This window comes from Mesocricetus auratus, unplaced genomic scaffold (genome assembly GCF_017639785.1).
Source record: "Mesocricetus auratus isolate SY011 unplaced genomic scaffold, BCM_Maur_2.0 Super-Scaffold_100020, whole genome shotgun sequence".
Classification (NCBI taxonomy): domain Eukaryota; kingdom Metazoa; phylum Chordata; class Mammalia; order Rodentia; family Cricetidae; genus Mesocricetus; species Mesocricetus auratus.
Window position 1 is genome coordinate 5473119 of NW_024429201.1, and position 25942 is coordinate 5499060.

The 25942-nt window shown below is 41.5% G+C and overlaps 1 protein-coding gene and 1 long non-coding RNA gene across 5 annotated transcripts in view; one reads left to right on the plus strand and one right to left on the minus strand.

Annotated features, from left to right (window-relative positions):
• Nucleotides 1–623: 623 nt before the first annotated feature.
• Arl15 (ADP ribosylation factor like GTPase 15) overlaps nucleotides 624–25942 on the minus strand; it is a 354022-nt gene continuing 328703 nt past the window's right edge. For all 3 annotated transcript variants that reach the window (XM_040729069.1, XM_040729070.1, XM_040729071.1), the window contains exon 5: nucleotides 624–3343. In XM_040729069.1, the coding sequence (XP_040585003.1) occupies nucleotides 3191–3343 (153 nt within the window). In that variant the 3' untranslated portion in view covers nucleotides 624–3190. The remainder of the gene's footprint in view (nucleotides 3344–25942) is intronic.
• LOC121133165 lies at nucleotides 6988–18778 on the plus strand. Of its 2 annotated transcripts, none has more exons than XR_005869932.1 (4): nucleotides 6988–7124; nucleotides 13833–13987; nucleotides 17427–17614; nucleotides 18310–18778. It is a non-coding gene; the product is annotated as an uncharacterized LOC121133165 (long non-coding RNA). The 2 variants fall into 2 exon arrangements; XR_005869933.1 differs by lacking the exon at nucleotides 6988–7124 and adding an exon at nucleotides 10678–10847.

Consider the following 25942-nt stretch of genomic DNA (forward strand, 5'->3'; position numbering starts at 1 on the left):
ACTTGCCTAGGTAGGTTTGAGATGATGAGGTAGGTGTCAAACTCAGAAGAAACTGTTTTGAATTCTCTGGGCTTAAGTGGTATGCGTCAGGGTACTATTGTGCTTGGAAGAGCAGGAGTTTGAGTTTCCTCTTTTATCATATAGTGCCCCCCCATCTTCTGTTCACCTATTTTCAAATTTCTTTCCCATTCTCATTCTTAAGGATGAACATATAAATGTACAGCATATCTTCCTAAATTCCTTAAGACTGTTTACTAAGGGCATCAAAAGCCACCTGAAGAAATAGTTCATTGCACTCAACTTGCAAAATGTGGCTTTCAGGACAGATGATAATGGACGATTCTTTGATTGGAGGATGACACACCACATCTCCAGGCTCTGCTCCCTTTGAAGTAATGGTTCCTAGGAAAGTAAACTGATGTTCAAGGAGAACCAACTGGAAAAGACCCCTGGCTTCTTTTTCTTCTTCTCACAATGACTTCAAAAGAATCATGTATTGATCATTTCTTTTGACTCAAGAGCAGCAGAGCTTATTTTGAAGACTCAAACAAGCAACACAAAGTAGACAGAAGTCTAGGGCTCTCAAATGCTAAGGCTGAAAAGAGTCAGGCTGGAAACACCAGTTCTACTAAGCATTTATTTTCATTGCAAGATAGTGGAAATCATATAAATCACAGACCAGGCAAAGTTCATCTTGCCTAGCAAATGTCCACATGAACCTGTCAACTTTAAGTATAGATTATATCTCAATAGAAAGACAGGGTAATATGGCAGTTACCCAGCAACCAATACTGTAAACTACGGTAGATACAAAGTCTTATATAAATTAATTGCCAGTATAAAAAAAGGCAACTGCTTCAGCTAAGAAGGTACAAAAATGGGTCACTTCCATAAATATAACAAGATGCTAACTGAAGAAATACATAACAGACTGTTTTCTTCTATATTTGAGTATGCAAATGAAGACACCTGTGGCACCTTACACAAAAGTAAGAACACGCACAGACCCTCCCCGCCCCTCTCCCCTCCCCCACATGGGTTTCCCAAACACAGCAAATTCCAGGGTTACAGAGACGGGATGCCAAGAGGAGCAGTAAGATAGCGCACGCCGACCTGCTAGACAAAGACAGAGCCTTATTGACAGTTGTAAGGCATCAGGCGTCAGACAGAAACTTGTCAGAAACAGCTGTTGTTGGGTACTGATTGATAATGTTTTCATTGTGACGGCTGCGACGCTGAGACAGTCTCCGGGCTGTGGAGAAAGCCCATTGCTGGCGCACATGAACACACACAGACAGCGGGGAGTCATTTGACAGATGGCAAGGAGCACTCAGTCACAGTATCTTCAAAAAGACAACACTCGACATTTAATGAACTTGCGGGGAGAGCAACGCCTGCCCCCTCCAAAAATATTTATATATATATATTTATTTTCATGGAAGATGAGCAGGAGAAGACAAAATAAAAAACAGGAATTAAGTAACTGGTCATCGGAACTAAAGGTTTGTGCTGTCCGTGGATCATCACACGGTGTTAAAAATATTCAGGGATACTTTAGACAAATTAATCATCATGGATCCTTCTCTGGTCTATGATATATATATATATATATATACATACATATATATATGTATATATATATTCTAAAAGGCTTAAAGAAGTGTGGGATTGTTTTATTAAAATCCATTTCCAAGATGAAATCACAAGCGCTGCATCTGAGCACTGTGAGGGGCTTGAAGTCTTTCCTTCAGAGAGTCACATGGTTTTCTGTCACCCTGTAATAAATATGGCATTGAGTGGCATCTAGGTATTAGTCCACATTACCTAAAAATGACAGACATGTTTTTATTGCTTGGGTGTAGGGAGCAGTTTTCTATCATTAGGCCACTTAGTATATACTTGATGTGTGGCCAAAAGTTTACAAGATGTACCAATGAATATTTCATCCATGAATCTCAACATTCATAGATTATTCCTGATTTAGAAAAGGTCAAAGGCGTTAAATCTTACTAAAACTTTACATTGCTCTTTGCAATTTTATCATTTAAATTAAGTTGAAAAAATTATTTCCAAAGACTGAGTCTAGGCCCTCATTTATTTGCTGTAGCCAGCATATTCTAAGGGCACACCGACACCCCTGAAAATAGAGGTTTACAAGAGAAATACTGATAGGCCTCTAGCTACTAAATGGAGGCCCGAGCAGACTCCTCAAAGCGACATCAGCACTTGATGAAAGCGTGACAAACAGGGTTTGTCTTTGAGCTTTATCATATCCAAGCCAGCTTAAATCCTAACTGTGGTGAGTTAGACTTTGGCTGTTATGTTTATTATTTGAAAAGTCATCTTCTTAATTTTATTCACACACTTCTGATTTTTTTTTTGAAAAATGCTTATGTTGCGGCTTGACTTTTTGCAGACTAATGACTCCATTGAGAAATATTTGAGGACTTGATCAAATGGGACTCAGCGGTGCCTATACTAGCCTAAATGTGCTCCAACTCTCTCAGCCTCCCTCCTAAGCCAGCATTACACAGCTGCTAGCAAGGCTCTTCCCAGCCAGTTTTATGAAAAGATGATCAGGTGAAGTTTTGGGTGGTCAATTATTCACTCATAGCCTGTAAGTCAATACGCGTGTGCGAGCGTGCACGCGCACGCGCACACATATACACACACACACACACACACACACACACAAAAATATGAAAAACAGACATGATAAAATAAAATGTAAAAAACTCAAATCCCTAGGAGATCATGGAAATGGAAATAGCACACACACCATGTGGAGTCTCGGTTACAACCCTCTAAGCTCAAGGACGGGGACAGTTAGTGAAGATGCGTGAGTCTCTCTGAGCTCTTCAGAAGGGGCTTCATTTCCATGAGCCGTGAGTTCCATCCATTTTAGCACAAAGTATGGAAGAGATTCTTAGACCCACAAAGAAAGAAACATGCCGTGAACATAATTAGTGGTAAACAGAGAATGAATTCTCCCTCAGTAGTGTGTACTTGGCGTTAATGCTGATGACATTTACCTGACTCATAGAACAGTCACTTTAACAGAGAGATGAAAGTCTGGAATAGCGAGAGGAAGACAGACACTGAAGCCATGAAGTCTTGACACCAACATGAAATTAGAATGGGAAACTAACATGGTGGGTTCAAGGCTTTCGGGGAACTTTTGTGTTAGATTTCACATTCTCACTGCCTCAAGGTCTTTTTCTTCTAGCAAGTTTATGAGCTGGGAGAAGCTGTCTTTCAGTGCGTTCATGTCATCTAGCGAGCAGGGCTGCAGAATCCAGCGTTTCCCACGTGCAAGTGGTTCAAGTTCAAAATATTTTTTGATCTGAAGAGAAAAAAAATAAAGAGATGTTAGTCATCGCATCAGGACCGTTTTTCCCTATCAAGATACTAAGTGATGAAGTGGGGGGTATTAAGCGGAATTTATATGAACAGTCATGTCCAGGTGTTCCAGTCTGTCCACAGCTGTTGCTTTAACAGGGTTACGTGTAATGACCTGGGAGTGTTTTCTTTGGGTGCGGGTGACCTGCTTGCGAGCCACCAGTCTGACTTTGCACTCAACTGCTGGGGCGTTCTTATGAAGTCTGAGGAAGAATTGTATGTACTATGGGGCAGGGAGAATCACAAAAGAACACCCAAAAGATTTCACTTACTCTAGCCACTGTTAGCCATACAACACTAGCTGTCTTACCCTGACAAAGTACGGATTCCGTCAAACACACAAGACAATCCAGAAAGAAACCAATGTTGGTGATCTTATCCTCTTGCTACCTTAAATTTCTAGTGGGCCTTTCTGAGAGCCAGGAAAGGATCTTCTAGAAGAACAAGAGCTGAAGGTACAGGTGCCCAAGGCTGTCCAGACCAGTCTAGATAAATTACCAGATTTATACATGTGCATAGAGTCTCTCATGTTTTCTTCCATTCCCAGTCCTGGATTTTCTGGGAGGGAAAGATCGAACCCTTGACTAAATCAGTTTCACACAGCTAGGGCTTGCACAAGTACCAGCTTTGTTCTCAAGGTAAGGGATAAAGTAAAGAATTCTTCCAGCTCCTCACTCATGGACACACAGCAGGCCCAAGTAAAACTCTGAACTTATCACTAAGGAAGATTTTCTGAAAACTATAGGCCACTCCTGAAAGTTACATTCTGCCATCACAAAGGCCAGGCTGCTACCAGCAAAACCACACTCTCCAAACCAGCCTGCCCCAGCAAGGGGATATGTCCAAAAATACAAAAGGCTCTGTCGTTGTTCTGTATCTTTTGTTGGTTTGTTTTTGCTTTTTGAAACAGGGGTCTCATAGATAGCCCCGACTGTTCCAGAACTCCTCAAATTTGTGGCCAGGCCTCCTACCTCTGACCTGAAAGTACTGGAATTACAGGTGTGTACCATGTCTGACTCAGAAATACAAAATGCTGTACTAATTTAGAAATGAAAATAATGCTAAGATTTTATAGTTCAAGAATAACTCTAAAAGTCCTCTCATAAAGGCTGATCATGGTATCCCACGCCTTTAACTCCAGCACTTGGGAGGCAGAGACAGGAGGATCTCTGTGAGTTCAAGTCCAGTCAGTGGTACATACTGAGATCCTATCTAAACACACACACCCTCTTATACATATTTCAAATTGACAATAAATGCCTGTTTCATTCTTTTAAAAAGGTTATAAGAACCGAAGGTCCCTCTAGATCTGAATTCTGAAGAGTAATGACAATTTATTTCATCCATAGATCAGAAAATGCTGGCTCAGAAAATAGGCCAGGACAATATTTCATCCAAATCACTGCCCACATTATTTAAAGAGGACACTTGCTTTTTAAGAATATGCACGTGAGGGCTGGGGAGATGGCTAAGCAGTACAGTGCTGGCTGAAATGTGTGAGGACCAGCATTTGGGTCCCCAGAACCAGGTACATGCTGGTTGGGTGGGGTAGCCTCTAATTCCAGCACCCTTAGAAGACCAACAAGGGGGCCCCTAGAGCAAGCTGGCTTGCTAGTCTAGCTGAATCTGTTAGTCCCGGCTTCACCTGCAAGATCCTGCCTCAGAAAATAAGCTGGAGAGTGGCTGAGGGAGATTGCCAAAGTCAGACTCGGTCCCTTCACCAGCTCCACACACACATGAAAGCATGTATGTGCATATAGCATATATGCAGACACACATGAAAATTAAAAAAAAACCCAACACCCAAACACCAAACCAAACAAAAACCTTCCCACCCCGATTCCATTCTCCTAGTTTCTTTTCCTCATTGAATATTGAAAACAGTTTACCTCTAAGAAAGCCTAAAGTACCTCTGTGTAATAACCATCAGTTTGAGAGGCAGAGGGCAGAGCTGACAGGGAGAGCCCTTGGTTAGCGGCTGGATGAAGAGCAGCAGAAGGTACAGAGAGGGAATATGGTAAATGCCATAGCTAGGAGAGGGTTTCCCCAAAGGGTGTAAACCAAGGCTGTTTGTCTCCCTTTTCCCATTTCGGATTCTACCAACAATCCCAGAAATTAAGCCTGCCATGCTTGTAATGCAATCCGGTATTTGTTTAATAATGCTTCCCACCAGAATTCTGGTACACGAAGTAAGCTGTGCCACTGACATTTTAGAACCTTAATTCAAAAGGGTAGCATTTTTAATTACTAATTGGAGCCGGGTGCTGGTGGCACACACCTTTAATCCCAGCAGACAGGAGGCAGAGGCAGACAGATCTCAGAGTTCAAGGTTAGTGTGGTCTACAGAGTGAGTTCCAGGACAGCCAAAGCTACAAAGAGAAACCTTATCTTGAAAAAAAAAACAACCAAATAATAATAATAATAATAGGAAAAAGTACTGGTCATGAAAAATTCAGCAATAAAAACAACAGTAAGTAGGCAAATGTATCTCATTAGCAAGATTTCTTCTTAGGAGTTCATTTAAAAATTGCACAGAATCAAACTGGGCAAGGTGGTATACATCTTCAATGCCAGCACTCATAAATCTGAGGCAGGCATATCTGAGTTGAGGTCAGACTGTTCTCCATAGTGAGTTCCAGGCCAGTTGGACTACGTATGAAACCCTGTCTCAAAAAGCAAAACGCAACAAAACAAAACAAAGCAAAAAACGAAACAAAACACACTCAGAATAATCCTAACAGCAGAATTCAAACTAATTTGAAAACACCGGGTTTAATGATTGCCAACTAACTGGTCCCATTTGCATTGCTGACAGATACAGAACTTAGTTCTAACATGCTTCTCATGTAGACACACTAGGAAGAGAATAACATAAAGGTAGGTCTCGTCAAATCCTCAACAGGGAAATGGAAGCTGGAAAGGCAGCAGTTTGGTCATCGGGCAGAGGAACCCAGCAGTGTTAAGCTGACAAATATGGCAGAGTAACTTGAGATTTTTAGTTCCGTAACCTAAGTGGGTACCTAAGCCTGCCACAGTCACCCAGGTGGTATTCAAAGGATTCCATATAATTATAATTAAAACAAGATTGCAATCCCCAGATGCTGAATACCGCCAGTTTCTCTGCTGCCAGAACACAGTTTTTACTATCCTTCTCGTGCTTCTAAACATGACTGAAGCAAGGCAGCAAGCAGGGCGGACGCTGACTGCTCTCATCCAAAGTGCTTTCCGAGTCCCTTTAGTTCTCTTACACTAACCTGACATCAGGTTTTACTTCCCCGGCACTACTACAATAAAAATTACAGTCACGCTGACTTTCTTTCAGCGTGTTTTTATGTTTAGGACGGTCACTTTAAAGGGTAGTGTTTAAGTTTCACAAACATGAATGATGTATTTGAATCCATGTTCCCTTTCAAACGTGCTGCTGGTGTGAGTGGCTTTGTTCAAGACTGTGTTTCATGAAGAGACAAGCTTTTTTGAAATACTTTATTGCTGCATACATGTCATGGTTAGCTGGAAAGTGCTAGAAGGAGGAGATGGCATTTAGGGGAATGACATCAGAATGCAGCTGCCTGGCAACCTGTAGTCATTTAGCTATTTTCAGGACAGTCACAGAGTGACCATTGGTCAGTGGCCATGTGTCCACCCTAGAGATAGAAAAACAAAGCCACCAAAGGAAGCCAAGTGATTTTAGCTATGTCATCAGAGTTCTGCACCCATCATGCCAGGTGAGTGATTTGCATGATTAAATCCCATCATTCACACGTTGGATCCACCGAAGTCTTTCTATAAAGAAGACATGGCGGTTCTGCCGTTGCTAATGGTTGTAGCAGCTGCTAAACCCTCAAGATGTCATAAGTCACAGGAATCCCTTTCCCAGGGCTGGACATGGCCTTTATCTCTCTTTAGATAGTGAAACCCTAAGACAGTCCTTGTCTGGTTACAGGGTCACAGAGCCAACTGCGATGATATTCACTAACTTTACAATTTTACTTTCAATTTCTGTGAGTAAATTTTTAGAAGGCATATATAGTTCCTAACTCTAATCACTGGCCTTTTGCTAACACCTGCAAACTTCCTTTTATTTACAGTGATAGATAAAGTGCTTCCTGCTTTTGTTAGTAAGCAGCGTGTGCCCAGGGGCGACCTAGTTTTCTTTTATACACTTTGGTAAGCCAAGGGTGTGATACTAGAGCAGGGTTGACTTTGTGCTTTATGTGAAATAGGCTTAGGTTCTGAGCTTGGATATTTATAAAGAGGGCTCTGACCCACATGGATGTGTGGCAACACATTAAAGACAGAGTCGGGAGTAACAGCGAACCATGTGGGACCTCGCCATGTATTATACTAAGTCATCTCTCATTCTACAGAATTAAATGCTCTGAGTACCAGCTGGTAATCGCTAAAGCTAAAGATGCCTAACACATCGCTTGGGTGGACCTGGCCTGTTGAGAACGGTCTACACAGCCCCTGTGGTGCCTTTTATACCTGCCTGGGGCCACTGATGGGAGTTGAGTACTTGCTTCTCCTGTACTTCCCCACATCTAGAGGCATCACACACACTTCCTTTGAGAAACACCAGCAGACTTTAAGTGGCTCTTCTTAAGTCTGGATGGCTGTGACAGCAGGTACTAGTGGAGTCTGAAGCAATCTATGGAACTTTGTTAATTTATAACGTAACTTCATTCATGCACCCACTATCTATCCCTCATGCAAGCTTGCAGTGATTGTGCAAAGGCAGTGGAGATATGCAGAACAAGCCACCTGGGCCAGCGTGCTATCTGCAGTGATGTGGGGGGTGGGCTAAGAACAGAAGTTTGTAAAACTGCAAGACAGAATCCCAAGCTGGGGAAAAGAACTATAGCCTGTGCCTGGTGTGGTGGCACACACCTGTAATCCTATCACTTGGGAGGCAGAATACAGGTGACCTCTGTGAGTTTGAGGTCAGGCTGGTCTACAGAGAATGTTCCAGGCTCATTTATGGACTCCATAGTGAGGCCCCGTTTAAAAAACAAAACTCCACAAAACCAAAGCATGTACTTGTGGCACTCTGTATGTAGAAGGGCAAGCTAGCTTGGAAGGCAACTGAGTAGCAATCTTGATCAAAGCCTGTATTGTTTGCCTACAGTTTTAAATACATGAACCGGCCAACACAGGAGTTTCTTATGCTGTTTGTCTTTCTTTTGCTGTTGTTCTAACTTGGTAATAAGAGTCAGACTCCGGGTCTTGCATATGCTAGGCAAGTACTCTAGCACTGAGCTAAAGTATACCCTTCAACAATGGCTTCTGAGCTAGGTAGGTATGTATGACTTTAATCTCTCTGTTCCAATTTCTAAGCCATCAAGAGGACCTGCATTGACTACAGTTTTGCCAGGCCTTTCCCATGACTGTTAAGAGTTTGTTCATCTATACCCTGGCCCCTTGCTTTCATCTCTTCAGCAGATAAACCCGTTGTAATGACAGGGAAAGCCTTTTTAGTGATACTTGTAAATATCCTCCTGAGTCATATGCTGGGGTCGGCTGGCACCAGAACTAGCAATAGCTCATGTGTGTCCTCTCTTTGCAACTCTGGGGATGAGGATAGCAAACTGTTTAAGTCATGCATGAAATCATCAACACTTTGCAGTATTCTTACATCTCCAAAATCTTCAAGCGCAAGTAACCAGGTTTTTTTTCCCTTCTTAGAGTCAGTCGTTAAACTGTTGCCTACTAAGTAAACACACTGTGCCTGTGTGCTTGCAAAGGGGGCCCATCTAACTCTGCTGCCTTGATTTTGAGAGCTCCTGGGGCAGGCTTAAGTTGGCAACCTTCACCAAAGTCAGAGAGAACTGTGCCCACGCAGTGGCTCAAGGATGGGTCTGTAGTGGCAGATTCCTCAGAATACACTGGTGGCAGCTTGTTGAAAGAAAGGTTGGTCCAGAGGGCTGCACAGATGACCTCCTTTCACTGTCCTGCTTGCAGGATTTTGAAATCCTTAGAAAGGTACTAAATATGTCACCGAGGACAGAAATAGATAATACAAAACCAATATGCAGCATTCCCAAAGGTATTGCACAGACTGGACTGACTTCTTAGCGAGTACCAGTGAGGAGTGAAGAATGACTACTGATGTTTCCAGAATCTGTGTTACTGTGCTAGTGAATGCAGGAAGGTGGACGCTCAATTTCAAGAGGGCTGCATGGAACGTGTTCATGACACAGCTTCGTAAGGAAGCTCATGTTCAGTGCAGCTGCCTGACCTTGGAATCGCAAGCCAGACAAATGACTTCAGGTTATTACCTGTGACTAAGCCTTGCCTTTATTACAAGTCTCCTTCCCAAGCCAGTAACCTCGGTTGTGTGCAAGATGCTATATGGAAGAACAGTAATTATACAGAAACCCAGTTTCCACTGCGTGGGGAACTTAGCATGTACCAGAACTGTCAAACACAACAATCTCATTTGCTCTGGTAGTGGAAGTTAGGAGCTGATAGGCATTCTTACATTTGCTCCATCTGCTAATCTAGAAGTATGGCACAAGCTACCTCTATTTTTTCTTTCTGTCTATTTTTTTCTTTCTGATATGTCTGAGGGACTCATCTTATTCTCCTGTCAAAAAACAAACAAACAAACAAAACAACCTGCTTATGAGATCACCATTCAAGAGGTGAAGATAAGCAGGATGCTTCTGGTCTTCAGGGACAGATGGAAGAGATTTAGTATTCCTATATCTGCAACTGCTTCACTCTCCTTTTAGGATCAGACCTCTAGGGAGTCCAGCCTGTAGGCCTTTGCTGAAAGTCCTGCTTCTAGACCAAGGTTCTTCTACCCACAGATGGAAAGGATCAGCCTACAAATGCCAACCCTGCACCCCTTTTGAGACAGGGTCTCATTGTGTAGCGCTGGCTGCTCTCAAACTTGCAGAGATCCACTTGCCTCTGCCTGCCCAGTGCTGGGTTTAAACATTGCATCTGCAACCCACCCCAATCATCTTTTGGAGCATGGGTTAAGTCCTATAACTTCAAGAGGAGACCTTAGAAGTATAGGAAAAACCATTTAAGATTAGGGGGTCACAGTAGCTTTTGTGGATCACCACTACCACACCCAGACACTATGAATTACTTGTAAAGTTTTATTGGAAGAAGGCATGCTCACTCCCTTAAATATTATCTATGGCTGCGTTTATGCTACAACTGCAAATTTGGGTAATTGCCACAGAGACAGACAGCATGTCACACAGCCTGGAATGTTCCGTATCCAAGTTCGGGCTTAGAAATTCTGCTTTGTGTTCTTTCCAACAGGCAAGCACAGGAGTGCCTGGTCTGGGCAATCAGCTTCTGGGATAGTTTGACCTCATCCTGCCTGACCACTTCTTCCTCACTTGGACTTCACTGAGGCAGACAATTTGCTTTTCCTAACACGGCCAAGGCTCCAGTTATGATTTCAGATGTGGGAAGTGGAGTCTAGTTGGCAGGTTGGCAGTCTCTAAGCAAAGCCACACTTTAATTCCCTTTTATGTTCAGCCTGGTTGCTCCTCATGTAGAGTTCCTAAGGGCCACAAGAGCTAGCCAGGGCACAGGGAAATTTTCTACCAAGTCCCCTAATAATATGCCCCCATCAGGCATATAGTCTGTCACCTTGAAAATGTGGTGTCCTTTAAGGATGGCTCTTAGTACACAGAAAGTAGCTACTGCTACTTTGCAGTTTTAAAACGAATATATAATTTACTAAATGTATACTGTCTAGATGTTTTTCTGCAGATTTGGTGGCCAACTTAAAAATTTAACATATTTATAACCTTTTTAAATTCAGGGTACCTATAAGATTCTTTAGGCTCAGTTATAAAGGATTTAACTATTGTAATATTTTATAATTCCACTTATCAGTTTAACACATTTAATATCCTTTTGAAACATCCAGAATGTGTAGCAACCAAAATATCCTTAAGTAGTTGAGAAGCCTTAAAGTTGCTTTCTGTCAATGACTCTAAAATTCTAGAATATTCTAAATTCCATAAGTAGATACCTTCTCTTAAGATTTTTTAAAATTTATTTTTATTTCATGTGCATAGGTATTTTGCCTGTATGTATGTTTGTGTGAGGGTGTGGAGTCTCCTGGAAACTGGAACAGTTGTGAGTTGCTATGAGGGGGCTGGGAATTGAACCCAGGTCCTCTGGAAGATCAGTCAGTGCAAGCCGGGTTTTATACAAAGTGTTCTTGAAGACAGGTGTTGATGGCGCACGCCTTTAATCCCAGCTCTCGGGAGGCAGAGGCAGGCGGATCTCTGTGACTTCGAGGCCAGCCTGGTCTACAGAGCGAGTTCCAGGACAGCCTCCAAAACAATACAGAGAAACCCTGTCTGGAAAAACAAAACAAAACAAAACAAAACAAAAAATCAGTCAGTGCTCTTAACCACTGAACCATCTCTCCAGGCCCCTTCTTTGGGGATTCTACTTCCTTCATTGCTTGGATAAATCTACAGTTCTTTAGCACAGAACTTTACAATTGGCTTTACAGGTATTTTCTTTTCAGTAATACAGGCATTATTGATGTGTAATTTGATAATTTCACACATTTAAAGAGTACAATCCAGTCTCTCTGTCTCTGTCTCTCTGTCTCTGTCTCTGTCTCTCGATTTTTCTACTAAGGCTTTGTATGTTCTGAACATTTCATACACACAAAAACCATGCATGTGGCCTTTTGCGACTGGCTTCTTTCGGTGTTTTCAGCGTTCATCCACAAATGGCTGAATTATATTCCAGCATATGGACAGCTCTCACTTTATTTATCCTTTCCTTGACTTGCAGACGTTTGGGTTCCAATTTTTGGTTACTGTGACTGGTGTTGATATGAAACATGTTCAAGTTTTTGTGTAAATACATTTTCATTTCTCTTTTATATGTTGCTGGGCTCATTTGCTAGTATTGGAAATTCTTGTTTCTTTAATAATGTGTATATGAATGTGTGAGTACCTGATTGCCATGACACCCCTGCAGAGGCCAGAGTACTTGTGGGAGCTGGTGCTCTCTACCATGTAGGACCTAGGGATGCAACTCGGTGCCAGTCTTGGTGGCAAACTCCTTTACCAGATGAGCTATCTTGCCGACTCTTAGTAGTTTATATTCTATATAATAGTTTTGTCTGTCTCTAAGATAATAGTAATCCTAGCCTCATACAATGAATTGGAAAGCATTCCTTGAGAAGGATTGTTCATTTTAAAAATACTTCATAAAATTTGGCCCTGATATTTTCTTGTTGGTCAACTAATGCAATGCCTTTACTTGTTAAGGTCTATTTAGATTTTCCACTTTCTGTTAACTTCAGTTGTTCATTATCCTTTGAATGTGCATATCTAATCTGGGGTATCTAACTCACAGAGAATACACATTCAATCTATATCTAATCTGGGCTATCTAATTCACAGGGTACAATATATGTGTCTAATCTGGGTTATCTAATTCACAGGATACAATACATACAACTAATCTGGGCCATGTAATTCACAGGGTACAATATATGTGTCTAATCTGGGTTATCTAATTCACAGGATACAATACATACAACTAATCTGGGCCATCTAATTCACTGGCAAGCAGTTTTCATGTCATGCTCCAGTAACAGCATTTTTTTTTAGGCCAGTTGACAATGACTCCATTCTTAAACCCCATTTTGTTATTTAAGTCTTCTGTTTTTATTCAGTTGGGTAAAGTGAATAAAATTAATTATTTTATTTTATTTATTTTGTCAATTGTTTTCCTAGTCTCTCTTTTATTTATTTCCAGTCTCATTTTTCTTATTCCCACTCCCACTTGCTTGAACTCCATATTGTGCTTTTTCTTAGATTCCTAAGGGTAAGCCAACTTTTACTTCTTTGTTTTTTAAAAATATTTTTAATTAGTCCTCTGATAATTTTGTCCAATTATTTTGATCATATTTACCTTCCCAGATACTACCCCCCCTCTCCCTTCTCACCCAAGTTTGTGCCCCCCTCAATCAAGGCCAATTTGTGCTATCCAAATATTCTTTCATCTGTGGCCTTCCACTGGAGTGTGGTGGACTTATCAGGAGCTACACTCTTGGAGAAAACTGACCCTTCCAACTCTCATCTCTAAGGTTACTCTCTTGGACCGCAGGCCATGCAATTCTGTTCTAATCTCTCTCTTTGACTGATTTGAGCATGGGGAGTTTTATATTCTTTTCATGCTATTTTTTCAAGACTATATCTCTTACCAGTATAAAAATAAAATCCAGTTAGGCACATGCTATCTCACAGATTGTAATTTCTACATTCACTAGAGCTAACAATATACAATAAGGTACAAAAATCAAAATGCTAAATGATTTGTTCTTCACACAGAGCACTGGGGTCATAAATTTACTGGGGCCCTGGCTTACTTCTTTCTCCCGTACATCTATTTAACCAGTTCCATATTTCGGATTGTTAACTGCTTACTTCTAGCACCGTATTTTGAATACCTGAAGAAGTTTGTGACTTAAAGACCAAGAAGCCCAATTTAAAGCTTTAAGAGATAAAGACGGCCCAGCGGCTCACAAAATGGAAATATACCCCAGGAGAGGAAACAAGTGGGCTCAGGAGTTCACAAGGCTATCAAGGTGAGGTCTGGTTTGTAGGTAGTTGTGAATGCTGAGGAAGGGCTCTGGGAGCTGTGGGCAGCTACCTATGGTAACAGAACGACGCTAAGATACAAAGTCTGAGCATAGGGCTGGTACATGGAGGAAGAAGAAGCCCAAAGAACTGAAGAAATGTAAGTCTGGTTGGCTAATAGGCTCTGGATTGCATGGCCCAAGGCCCATAACCTATGAGTTCTTTACCTGTATGAGTCATTGTTTTCCTTCTAATAGGCATTATAAATAATGCTTGTATAAATTAATGAGAGATTTATCAGTCATGACAGAATAAAACATTTCTACATATCTGTGCCGAACTCCATTTTCAAAAGTGATAAACCAAATTTGGATAATTTTTCTCTAATTTTTTTCCTTTGTTAAAGGACCTTAGTTCCTTGGGAACAGAGACAATGAAAAAAAACTGTTTTGTTCTCTCTAATGTACCTACTATACTCATGTCACAGAAGATACTCTTTTTAAAATGGACTTCAGGGGCTGAACTATCATAACAAAGCCAGTGAAAGAGGCCCTGAGTTTCACCCTACACTGAAATGACAGTAAAAGAAAGGAACTGAATATCGGAGTGGAGTTACCGCTCTAATTAATCAGGTCAAGGTTTCACGCAGAAGGCTGATCTCATAAACAGTTTCAAAACTGTAGGTCTAATTGGTTTAAACCCTATTACACACATGCCCACAGGCAGCTGCAATGAGTTGTTTTTCAAACAGACGAGTAAACAACCTATCATGGAAAAAGAGAAGCACTCCAAAAATCCACAACCAATACGACACTTGTGTTTTGAGCTATTCCTTTAATCTGTGTCCAAACAAAGCATCTAATTCTTATCTCAGAGAATGGAAAGCACTGACACATGCAAGAAAAGGGAAGCCTCAGTAGTGCGCTTGTCTTTGCATGCAGGTGCGGGCAGCCTTTTCAATAACGATCTATAACACCATTAATTACAGAAGCAGCCAGCCTTCAGTCCCACACCTTTTCCTTCTCATCTCCCCCTCCTTCCCGTAACCCTTCACTTCACCCCTGCAGAAGGACACTCATTTGGTACCCAATGCTTCCAGAATATTATAAATGTGATTCTTTCTTCTTTGGGATTCTTTCTGATTATAATTTATCCTTACTTAAGAAACAGATATTGTAAGAATGTCTGAAACCTATTGCTGACAAGGCTTTCTCCTGGCAATACAACGTGGCTGCTTAAGAGTCTTACCTATCTGTATGGGAACTAGTCAAATGTGTACTAGACAGGAAAGGGAGTTAATGAGTGAAAACCCCAAACACATATCAGAGACAACCAATTAGCTTGTCTGAAACACAGACTTGTAAAGCTATCAGTAACTTATAAAATGGTCTGCTACACACGAGTAAAATGTTGCTTAAATGACTTGCCTAACTAGATGCAGTCACCATGAAATTGATTCTTTTAAGTTTTTTTTTTTAAAACTTAATAGCTATTAACTGTGCATATTGGTATGGCTGGCTGGCCATCCTGGTATTATAAAATGCAGGCTAAAGATATGAGCTCTCCATTTCATGAAGTAAAGGGGGGAGGGGTGTGAGCACCTGAAAAGGAAGAACAACTTATCAATTACTGACGGTGGTGTCTGCCTCAGTAGCTGAGATGGGTCAGCACTGATTATGTCCCTTTTGCCGTGCTGAGAGCTTTGCTTGGACTGCTAGCTGTGTTCTCAAGACATTCAGTTGTGAGGCTATGCTTTGTGTTGCCGAAAGCACTTGTTTCCCACCATAACCTTTGCTTGTGTCAACAGACGAAGGAGAAGGAAGCTTAGAATGTTTCAAAGCCACCCACTGTCACAGACGTAACTTGATGTTAGGTGACCTGTGAATAACAATTCCTCGATCTATTTCACACTTGCAACTTTCTGAAAAGTCTGTTGCGTATTATAACAGATTTTGGCTACACCTCATATTCAGCCTGCTTGATTATATTGCTCTGTGCTACAAGCAGACATTAACCAGTTGGTCTCCAATCAGACAGCCTGGAGTAGATGCTTCGATTCTGTAAGATCTATTCTCTTTGCTTATCCAATATGCAGATCACTGAGCCACTGTTAGCTCCCCAACACAAAGGATTCTCCCTACAACTCAACAAAATACAAGACAATAAACAGTTCATTAATAGTGACAGAGCATTACATATGCAAAATTTCTGGAAAAAAAACGACACACTAGCTTATATTTTCAACTTTATCTGATTTTCATAATCGATGAAGTATCCACTGAAGTGTTAGGTATGAGAAAGCAGAAGCAATAGCAAGTCTAATTAATATGTAGATTCAAATAAACATGGGCAATATTGGCCTGTGGCACTATGGTAATACTCTGGCCTAACAGGACAATATTCAGATGTTGGGGCAGATTCAAATTTTGGGGCCTCAAGTGGGAGATAGACAAATATGGCAAGCAGTGAGCTGTTGAGTTGCCAGTGGAAGGTGCCAATGGCTCTGTCCAGTACAGCAGTATCCCAGGGATGTTCCTGCCAGAAGTTTGTCATCTGGCTACAGCAGGGAGCTATAATGGAAACACTGGAAGGAAATAGAAAATAGGAAGGTGTGGCAGGTCAGAGTAGGGGTTGGGGGAGAACAGTCTGCCTACCTCTCAGTCTCATCCCTGACCAAGGGAGGCAGATAGCAACTAAGTGCCGTGTTTTCAGTCATGGGGAGACAACCGCTTTCCCTGCTGCTGGCAACTCATCCAGGAGCCTCATATCTTGGCCACTTAGAAATATGAGAATGGAAAGAGGCTTGCAGGCAGCCCAAGGCAAGAAAAGCCAAGTGGTAATCCATCCTGAGGAATGTTTAGCAGAGACTCCACGTAGAACCAGTTGAACTCAGTTTAAAGCTTGTGAAAGGCAAGTCTGGAGATCATTATCACAAACATAAAGAGAACACCAGAAAGAAAGGTACAAAAACCATGGACTATATTTCCCACAGGACTATTCGTGTGGCCCGGGGTACTCGTCATTCCACAATTAGTCGAAGCCACTAATTATCAACCATGGGAAGAGGAGAGGCAATCATAGTTCTCAGGGGACATCCAGCAATGTCTAGGGATGGTACTGGCTACCACGATGAGGGAAACAGTACAGAGAAAGGGCTCTCGTGGGTCTAGACCAGTGTTATTGCTACACATTCCACAGGGAGATCACTCCTTCCCCTCATCAAAGAACTTTTTAGCCCTCAAGACCAACAATGCCAAGGCTGAGAAACCTTTAATCAAAATTCAAAGAACAAAGGTCATGTTAATGATTCAGTTCTTGGTTGACTGGCAAGAAGCATCAGGTTCTTCCCCAAAGTGAGGAGATTTAGGATCTGAGCCAGACAGGTAGACAGCATGAAGCAAGCAGTTCCGGTGATGGTTTCCATTCTCTGCCCCTTTGTGTTCAAAGTGAAGAAGCAACATGTATCAGCAGGGCCACATCTTACACATCATGCCGGACTGTATCCAGTGCAGCAAGGAAACTGCCACCATCTGCCCACCCTCCATGGTCACAGATATTTTGTGGGCTAAGTGAGCAATGATATTTGCCACATAACCAACCTAAGACGGTGATGGTGAAATACAAGGCCGTCAGAGGTAAGGACAAAGCTTTGGTTAATTTAAAAACAATACACACTTAGAATAAAGGCTCTGTTGATTAGCTTCCTCTTAATCATCTAGGGTTAGCTGAGTCTTCATTGTCCCAGTACAAGATGATGCTTGAAGCCTCCCACACAATGGGTTTTGACAGGCCATGCAAAATCATAGCAGACGCTCCTGACTGGTGGACTGTTTTTCTACTATGTCTGCTCCTAAGTTGCTTCGCAATTCTCATGGCAATCATATTTGTTCTTATCATTAAGCAGCTTAATTAATGTGATGCCAACAGATGAAATATGAACTTGAAAAGATAATGTCTATTTCTATGAAAAATTAAATGGTAGGTATTCAAAGAACTTAATAAAGCAAAGTCATTAAAAACAAACTGCTCTTGAATTAGATTTCAGTAATACATTTTCCAAAACTGATAAAGGATTGGAAGGCAAGATTGTTTCAAGTACCTTTATCAAATGGTTCTATTGTAAAGAAACAGAAAGCTGAATGAACATCAGAGGGGAACAGCCACTTTCTATATCTTGCTAGAAACAGAACACAGAACTCACACTAGTGGCAAACATTTGGGAAAACCCCTTGTCTTAGTATGAAAAGATTAGCGTCATTTATATGTTTAAGTTTTTAAAAAGCTTGTTAAAGTAACTTGCATCTTAAACAATTGTTTTCTGTTTTTCTAGTGCTGGGAAAGGAACCCAGGGCTTCTGATCGACACTAGGCAGCACCTACATTTGACTAACTGTTCGACTATCAACTGAGACGAGGCTAGTGGGCTGCTGTGGACTCACAGCTGTCGACTGCCAACCACACTTTCCATTGTGTCTGAATCAAAAGCTGTCTCAGAGGGGAAGTCATTAACACTTGCTGCACTCTGAGGTTCAGGGTGCTATACGAAACACGTCCACCGTCAGAATCAATACTCATGTCTATCACCTCCCAGCCTCTAGTGAAGGGAAGCAAAGTCTAAATAAATGAAATTAAAATGCTCAGAGCCACGCTCACACACACCCATACCATGACAGTTTCCTTAGAGACATTTATGTCTATCAACACGTCTTATAAATGGACGCTACTTCAGTAAATGTTTAATTACCCTGGATGAGTCTGAAATGGCATTCTCTCTCTCTCTCCTCTCTCTCTCTCTCCTCTCTCTCTCTCTCTCCTCTCTCTCTCCTCTCTCTCTCTCTCTCTCTCTCTCTCTCTCTCTCTCTCTCTCTCTCTCTCTCTCTCTCTCTCTCTCTCTCTCTCTCTCTCTCTCTCTCTCTCTCTCTCTCTCTCTCTCTCTCTCTCTCTCTCTCTCTCTCTCTCTCTCTCTCTCTCTCCTCTCTCTCCTCTCTCTCTCTCTCTCTCTCTCTCTCTCTCTCTCTCTCTCTCTCTCTCTCTCTCTCTCTCTCTCTCTCTCTCTCTCTCTCTCTCTCTCTCTCTCCCTCCCTCCCTCCCTCCCTTCTGGCAGGATTTTTCTATGTAGCCCTGGCTTTCCTGGAACCTTGCTTTGTAGACTAGACTGGCCTTGACCTAAGAAATTCGTCTGCTTTTGCCTCCCAAGTGCTGGGATTAAAGGTGTGAGCCACAACCCCCAGCCTCAAACAGGTGTTTTCTAACTAGAACTTATGCCTATTTTCTGGACCCAGAAAGAGAAAGATAACTATAAAGTACATGTAAGTACATGTATCAATGAGGAAAACTACCCCATGCTTTTCTTAACCAATGGCTTGCATCACTATCTCCCACTCTTAGAGTGTTCTAAGTAACAGGGGATTTTAGTACTTTATAGAATTGTACTATGTCACTTTGAAATCATTACATTTCTCATATTAACTTTTTTTATTTGCAAAGTGATGATTCTATGATGTATATGGCTTGAAAATAAAACCCATTAGATGTCAGTATGATAAAATGATAGTTTGTGTCTAGTACCACCCTGTTAAAGTACAGGATGGGGGTCAATATGACAGTAACATATATTAATGTATGGAATGGCACACAATGCTATATGCTTACAAATGTTATCTTCAGACTATGAGATACCTTGTCTGTATCATGTTGAGCATAAAGGACCTGGACTCAGAGATCTTAAAATAGATTTTCAAACTTTGAGTGCCCGTATATAACCTATTCTTTTATGTGAGAAGGAAAAAAAATGGGTGGCTCCTATGAAATCCATATTTGAGAAACACATTCTTTCTTATTTGACTCCCAGCCTTTCATCCATACCAACAACACTCAAAACCTGCACATTTCTTAGTAGTTAAATGAAGCACAAGAGTTTTCACCAAACATCTGGGAATCTGAAATCTCTTGCAGCTGCTGAAATACTTGCATCTGACTTCTTATACAGCACTGCAGACAGCTGAAACGTAGCAACCTAGTCACAGGCTACACAGCTCTTTGGTGCCCTTCTGGTGGGAGCCAAGAGTCACAAGACTTAGACAAGTGACAGGAAGCATCGTGCTTTGAGCTGGGGGGTTGCTTGGTCAGGGCAGGACTGATGACTTCAATCATCGGAACATGGCAGACTTTCTACCAGCCCGAGGAAAGCAAAAGGGCATGGGAGATGAAGAGGAAGAGACTGGGCAGGAGTTCTGCCAGAGGTGGAGACAGACATGAGCTAAGCCAGCTCTTTGCACTCTCACAAATTAAGTTATTAAGGCAAGGAATTATTTCAAGCACCAAGAGACACAATTTATTAACTAGCACTTATGAAAGAATTGAAAAACGGTTGTCTGAATGAGGAAATTTTCTTTGCAGGCAAGGCAATGGAGTGGCCTGCTTATGCTTCTCACGGTTTTTATGAAGCATTACAAATTAGACACATAGTCCAAGTTAAAGAAAACTCATTTGTGCTGCATCATAGATGCTTGAAAATATTCCTCTATCTGCACAAAGCATAGAAAGCTAGCTCTCTGGAAAACCATGAACCCCTTGCACACCCAATATTCCCCCTCTCCAATTCTTCCCATCTGCCAGCTGGGTTTCATTTTAAGAATTTCACACTGAATATAAAGTGCTATTTTGACCATGTGTCTTCAGAAATGTGAATTTATAGTCTATTCAGCTTGCATGGAAGTGATTGACAGAGACGGGATTAACCAACCAACGTCATGAAGCAGTGATTTTCCAGGTTACTATACTCACACAGGATGCTGGCAGGACATGACTTCCCAACAGGGGACTTGCTTTTTGCTTAACTGCTAAGTGACCACCATGCCTGGAACTCTTTTCTTTGTGTTCCTACATACCACATTCATCTATTTTCACATCTGTAAAATGGGAATACTAAAGCCTTTCTTAGACATTCCTTGCAGCAATACCAATACGCTAACACACAAACTGTACCTATAATTATTGGCCTCTTAGTTTAAGAACTAAGTCATTGAAAAGTATGCATGCATGTGTATAACTTCCTGTATATGTCTGTGTCTTTCAGGAGGTGGGAGAAGACTAGAGAGAATGGGTGCAGAGAAAAGGATAGACAGGGGGTGTCTTAGTATTTCCTTTTATAACCTTACTCTTTTGGCTGATACCTCCCAAGCATGGAAAAGGTTTTCTACACACAGTGTTCTGGAGACAGCTACAAAGCTTGGAGCATCTAGAAATGTCTCAAATATCATTGCCATGGAGACTCTTCCATGTGAAGCAGCCTCCCTGAGGTTAAAAAAAATAAGTTACCCATCTCGCTTCAGACTTCCAGTGCTCAGGTGTTGCTGAATACGAACACGATGTCCACCCACACACTCGGGTTTCTAAACTTGCCTTTTGCTCCCTCAGCAGCAGACTGCTCCACCACTCTTACCAGACCCACAGGAGGTATCACCACAGAGCAGACCACTTCCTAGCTTGTGAGTACCTGAGCGAAAAGGATGTGCCCGTTGCCTTTTGAGAAAAGTATAGAGGATCTATCAGACTCCATACTGAACTCAGTCTCCAAATGAATGGACTTCTCTGGTTTTTAGAAGGTCGTTAGAACTTCATCTAAAAATATACTGGTCAAAACATACCTTTGATATACCCAGGGGCAGGAAGGGGATTAAAGAAAATCAGAGCACCCTAGTGGCAGACATATACAAAGTTCACCACCACCACACGTCAGTGAGCCCAATAAATGCTTGCTGTACCGGTGGGAAAACAATAGCTGATAACTCTCTGTAATGGTATCAGAAACAACTGTGGACACTTTCAAATCTTTATCTTTTATATTATGAAACATAAACATTTTGGGGGGTTAAATTTTAGGCCAACCAAGAACATTTAAATTACAATAATGTGCTCATTTCTGGAAGGTGAGTGGCCTTCCAGGCAATCAAGTGTCCCTCAGGATTCTTCACTTGCACTAGTGAAAAACTAGACTTCAGCTTACCCATCCTCAGCAGTACCAACACTTTAGCCTCACACAGGAGTGATAACCCCACCCTCTGACCTGTCGGATTGCCTTTTGCAAGAAGGAAGATTAAGAGGAAATTATTCAAAAGGCCATGTCCGGCATCTTTCCCTATAGGGTGTCACATGGTCTTCTTACAAGTCAACTTAAGCCTGCTGAATGCTATATGGGCATTTTACTCTATGCATCTTAATACTAGGGTCTTAATTCTCTTTAGTTCAGAGTGGCACTATTAATCATTCCCACCAGAAATACATACACGTTTTAGTTGTCACACATCCTATAAATGGCTGGAGTCAGGCTAACCTCTAAAGTAAATATCATGCAATGGTTTGAGCTTGCCTTTCTCTGATGCTGAACATTTTTTCAATAGCTTACTAGCCAACTGATATAATATTGTGTCTACTAACTTTGGTGATGTCCAGTTGGTTGAATTTTCCCCTGTTATGACTTATGTTTGATATCATGTCTAACGATAATTTACACCTCACTAAAAAAAAAGATCCAGGACTTTTAATATGAAATTTTGTCATGGATTACTCAGTGTCTCCCACGGGAAGAAAAACACTTAGTATTATTCTAGTACAGCTTTTAGTTTCCTTTGAAGACAAGTCTACCCTCTTTTCCTATAATGAGAACAATGTCAGAGATCATGATTCCTTGGTTCCTTTGTTTTCCTAAAACTCAATATGAAACTCAACTAGAGTAGTGATCTGACCTCCAGAGTTGGTGTTGTTATGGGTGTCTTTCCTAGGCTAAGGATGTGGAGCCACAGGAAAGGCTCAGCATGCAGGAGCCCTAGGTTCAATGTTCAGTATAACACACACACACACACACACACACACACACACACACACACGCAGTGGGCATGCGTATCTCCTGATCTTTTGTTTCTATTTTTGGGTCACTATTTTCTTATGAAGTCACTTTGCAAGTCTTTGTCTAAGGAAGTAGCGAGCCAAACAATCATAAATTAAGGCAGTGTCTCTGCCTGGGGTTGAGCACTAGAGTTTGGTCACAGCTCTGCGGGCCATAACCACTTAACAGAATACACCAAGCCTGCCTGGCAGCCTTGTCTTGAGATAGCCCTATTATGTTAGGGGCTTAAAAGTGTTTGACAATACTCTTACTGCAGAGTACAGATTCTAGTTTTAACAGTCATTCCAATGTAAGAAGCTCAATTGAGTATACTACAGAAAGAAAAAAGTCCTTAAACAGAGCAAATCTGTTATAGCAAAGTCCAAAGGGCTGGTCGATTGCTTTGTTATTTAAAGCAAATGGTGCTCAGAATGGCATTTGACCAGATTTCCCCCCTCTCTTCTGTGGTTCACAGTTAGCACCCATGTGTGGGTCGTAGGGAGATGAGGTTTTAACTGCACTGCTCAATTTCTATCTTCTATATATCAAATGTCATGTGACCAACTCTAGCAATATTCCAAAATAATCTTTTAGTGTGGTGAAGGGAAATTTAAAGGGGACAAAGCTCAAGTCTGTTTAGCCATGGGACTTTGACTCAATTCCACGAGAACTAGTTTTCATATCCCACCACAAAGAAACACAATCCAGATAAGCAATCCATTTTTGAGAGCGCTCCAAGCATGACACATACATAGAAGCCTGTTTCTACCTTTGGGCTTCTTCATTACAATCACCGAGGCCATTCCTTTTCTACTTGACAACACAGGACACTCTAGCACATGAACCCTGTGACACAATCAGGGTTCATTGGTGGCTGCCAATATATGGCATGAATCCCCAACAGGCCAGAAATTAGTAGAAGGTTGTAGACTCCTGGGTGATATGGATTTAACTGAATTTTCTACATGCCAGATACTGTCCTGAAAGCTCAAGACACAGCAGGAAAGAAAGTAGAACAGCTCCAAACTCCTGGCTCTTATGTTTTAGTGATGAAAGACAGACTACACACATGAAAAGCCACTAAAATACCATCTGGTATGCTAGACAATGATGGAAAGGACTTGAAAGATGAATCATGGGTCCACAATACACAACAGGGTAGTCCATCTTCCAGAGTCCTTGTACCTCTAAACTTCTAGTCAAGTGGAGCACAGGCAACTCTTCAAACCTCCCTGCTTTTATCATCTCTGTGTTCTCTGCTCAAGCTACTTCTCTTAGGGCTCTCTCCCTGTCTTCATGTGGGTGGTAGTCCAGTGTTAATTGGCCGAGGAAGGGCCATCTATATTCAAGTTTCCACTTTACCACTTACTAGATGCTTGATTTTGGGTAAGTTCCTTAACTTCACTAAGTCTTTGTTTCTAAATTAGGTCATAATAATAATTATTATAATATCTAAAAATAAAAGAATAATACCTACCTTACAGAGTTCATTTGCAGATATATTAAGTGCTTATAAAAGTGCCTGGCACCTTCTTCCTCCTCCATCAACAGTACTAGAAACAGTTTTGCTAAAGACCCAACTCCAATGCCATATCTCACACTCATTGCAGCCAAAGATGTCTCCTTCTCCAGTTCTGCATGGCAGCCATTCATACTATGCTAAGGTACAATTTCGTATGTGTGTATACACAGGTATACACAGATGCATAGATGATCCTTCCTCACAATGCCACAGCTCCTGAGGGCTTATGCACCATGCACTTTTCATCTTTATTCTTTTTCTCCTGTCCCATCTTCTTGGTGTTTCTGATACTTCATTGTGCATCTACACCAGTGAGTGGCCAGGACAAGGAAACAAGAACACCCTCTGCAGTGTTTATAGCAATCATGAAAACTGTCAACACGCCTGATTGTCTTCTCTGAGGAAAACTTGCAATAGATGCAAAAAAACAAAAAAACAAAACAAAAACAAAAACAAAAAAACCCTAGTCCTAAGGCTCACGCCTAACTTGGGAAGCAAGCACTAAGAGAAACATCTCTAACCAAACAACCATAGCCCTACCACTCTGACTCAGTATCCCAGAATGCTATCTTCCCCAGTATGCCATGTGCTAATTTTCATGGCTCAATTTCTACTTACCCAATAGATCCAGTTAGGAATCTCTTCTCACTCACTCTCCTCTGCCTCCTTTCTTTGAAGTCCCTTCCCTCAAGCACAGATTGCTTACTCATCCCATGTCTGCAGAGTCTTTGATTATTTCTCCACCCCCCCCCTTCTGGAATAGGAATTTTCCAGAATGAAGGCAGATTTTGGGTCTAACAGAGCTTTTCGCAAAGCATGCCCTCTTATTCTCTTGGCTAACCCCACATCTGGAGCAGGAACCATGTGAACCAGATGGTCAGTGAGGGCTTGCTGAACCAAGCTAACAAAATAAGGTGGAGACTACAGTCTTCTCTTCCCTTTCTTGCCCTTAATCTTTGGACAAAGATGCTGGAGCACACCAAGCGACAGCAAGATGAGATGTCCTCAGAGACAGGCAGGACTGTCTCTGTATTTATTCACTTTGCGAGAACTTCACTATGCACCAGGCATGGTGCTGTGGACGGACTCTGAAAGACTTACAAGGCTGCCAGGGCACAAGACGAAAACTCTCAGGTGTGTTGTGTGTGTAGGAAAAGTGTCAAAGTCACCCCCAGGGTGTGGAATTTACCTATATGGAAAGTTGATCCGATTTACAGATTTATAGATTATGAGAACATAATATAAAAAGGACCTTTAAAACCTCAATCTAGCATGTATTATTAAACAGTTTTTAACAGTATCTACATTATTCTGGGAAAATCTGTTGCTTCTAAGAGCTTTTGCTTTTATGACCCAACCAATCAAAGCTTTCCATCACAGCTGCTCCCATTTGCTTACTTTTGTTGTAGAACTCTAGTAATTGGAAGAAAGGTAAAATATGAATCACCATCACACTTAATTCTCTGTTCTTTAAGAATTTTGCCTGTGAAGAGTACTCTCATCTAGGACAACACGCAACATATACTTTGAATTTCAGTATACCAAGGAAGAAGGA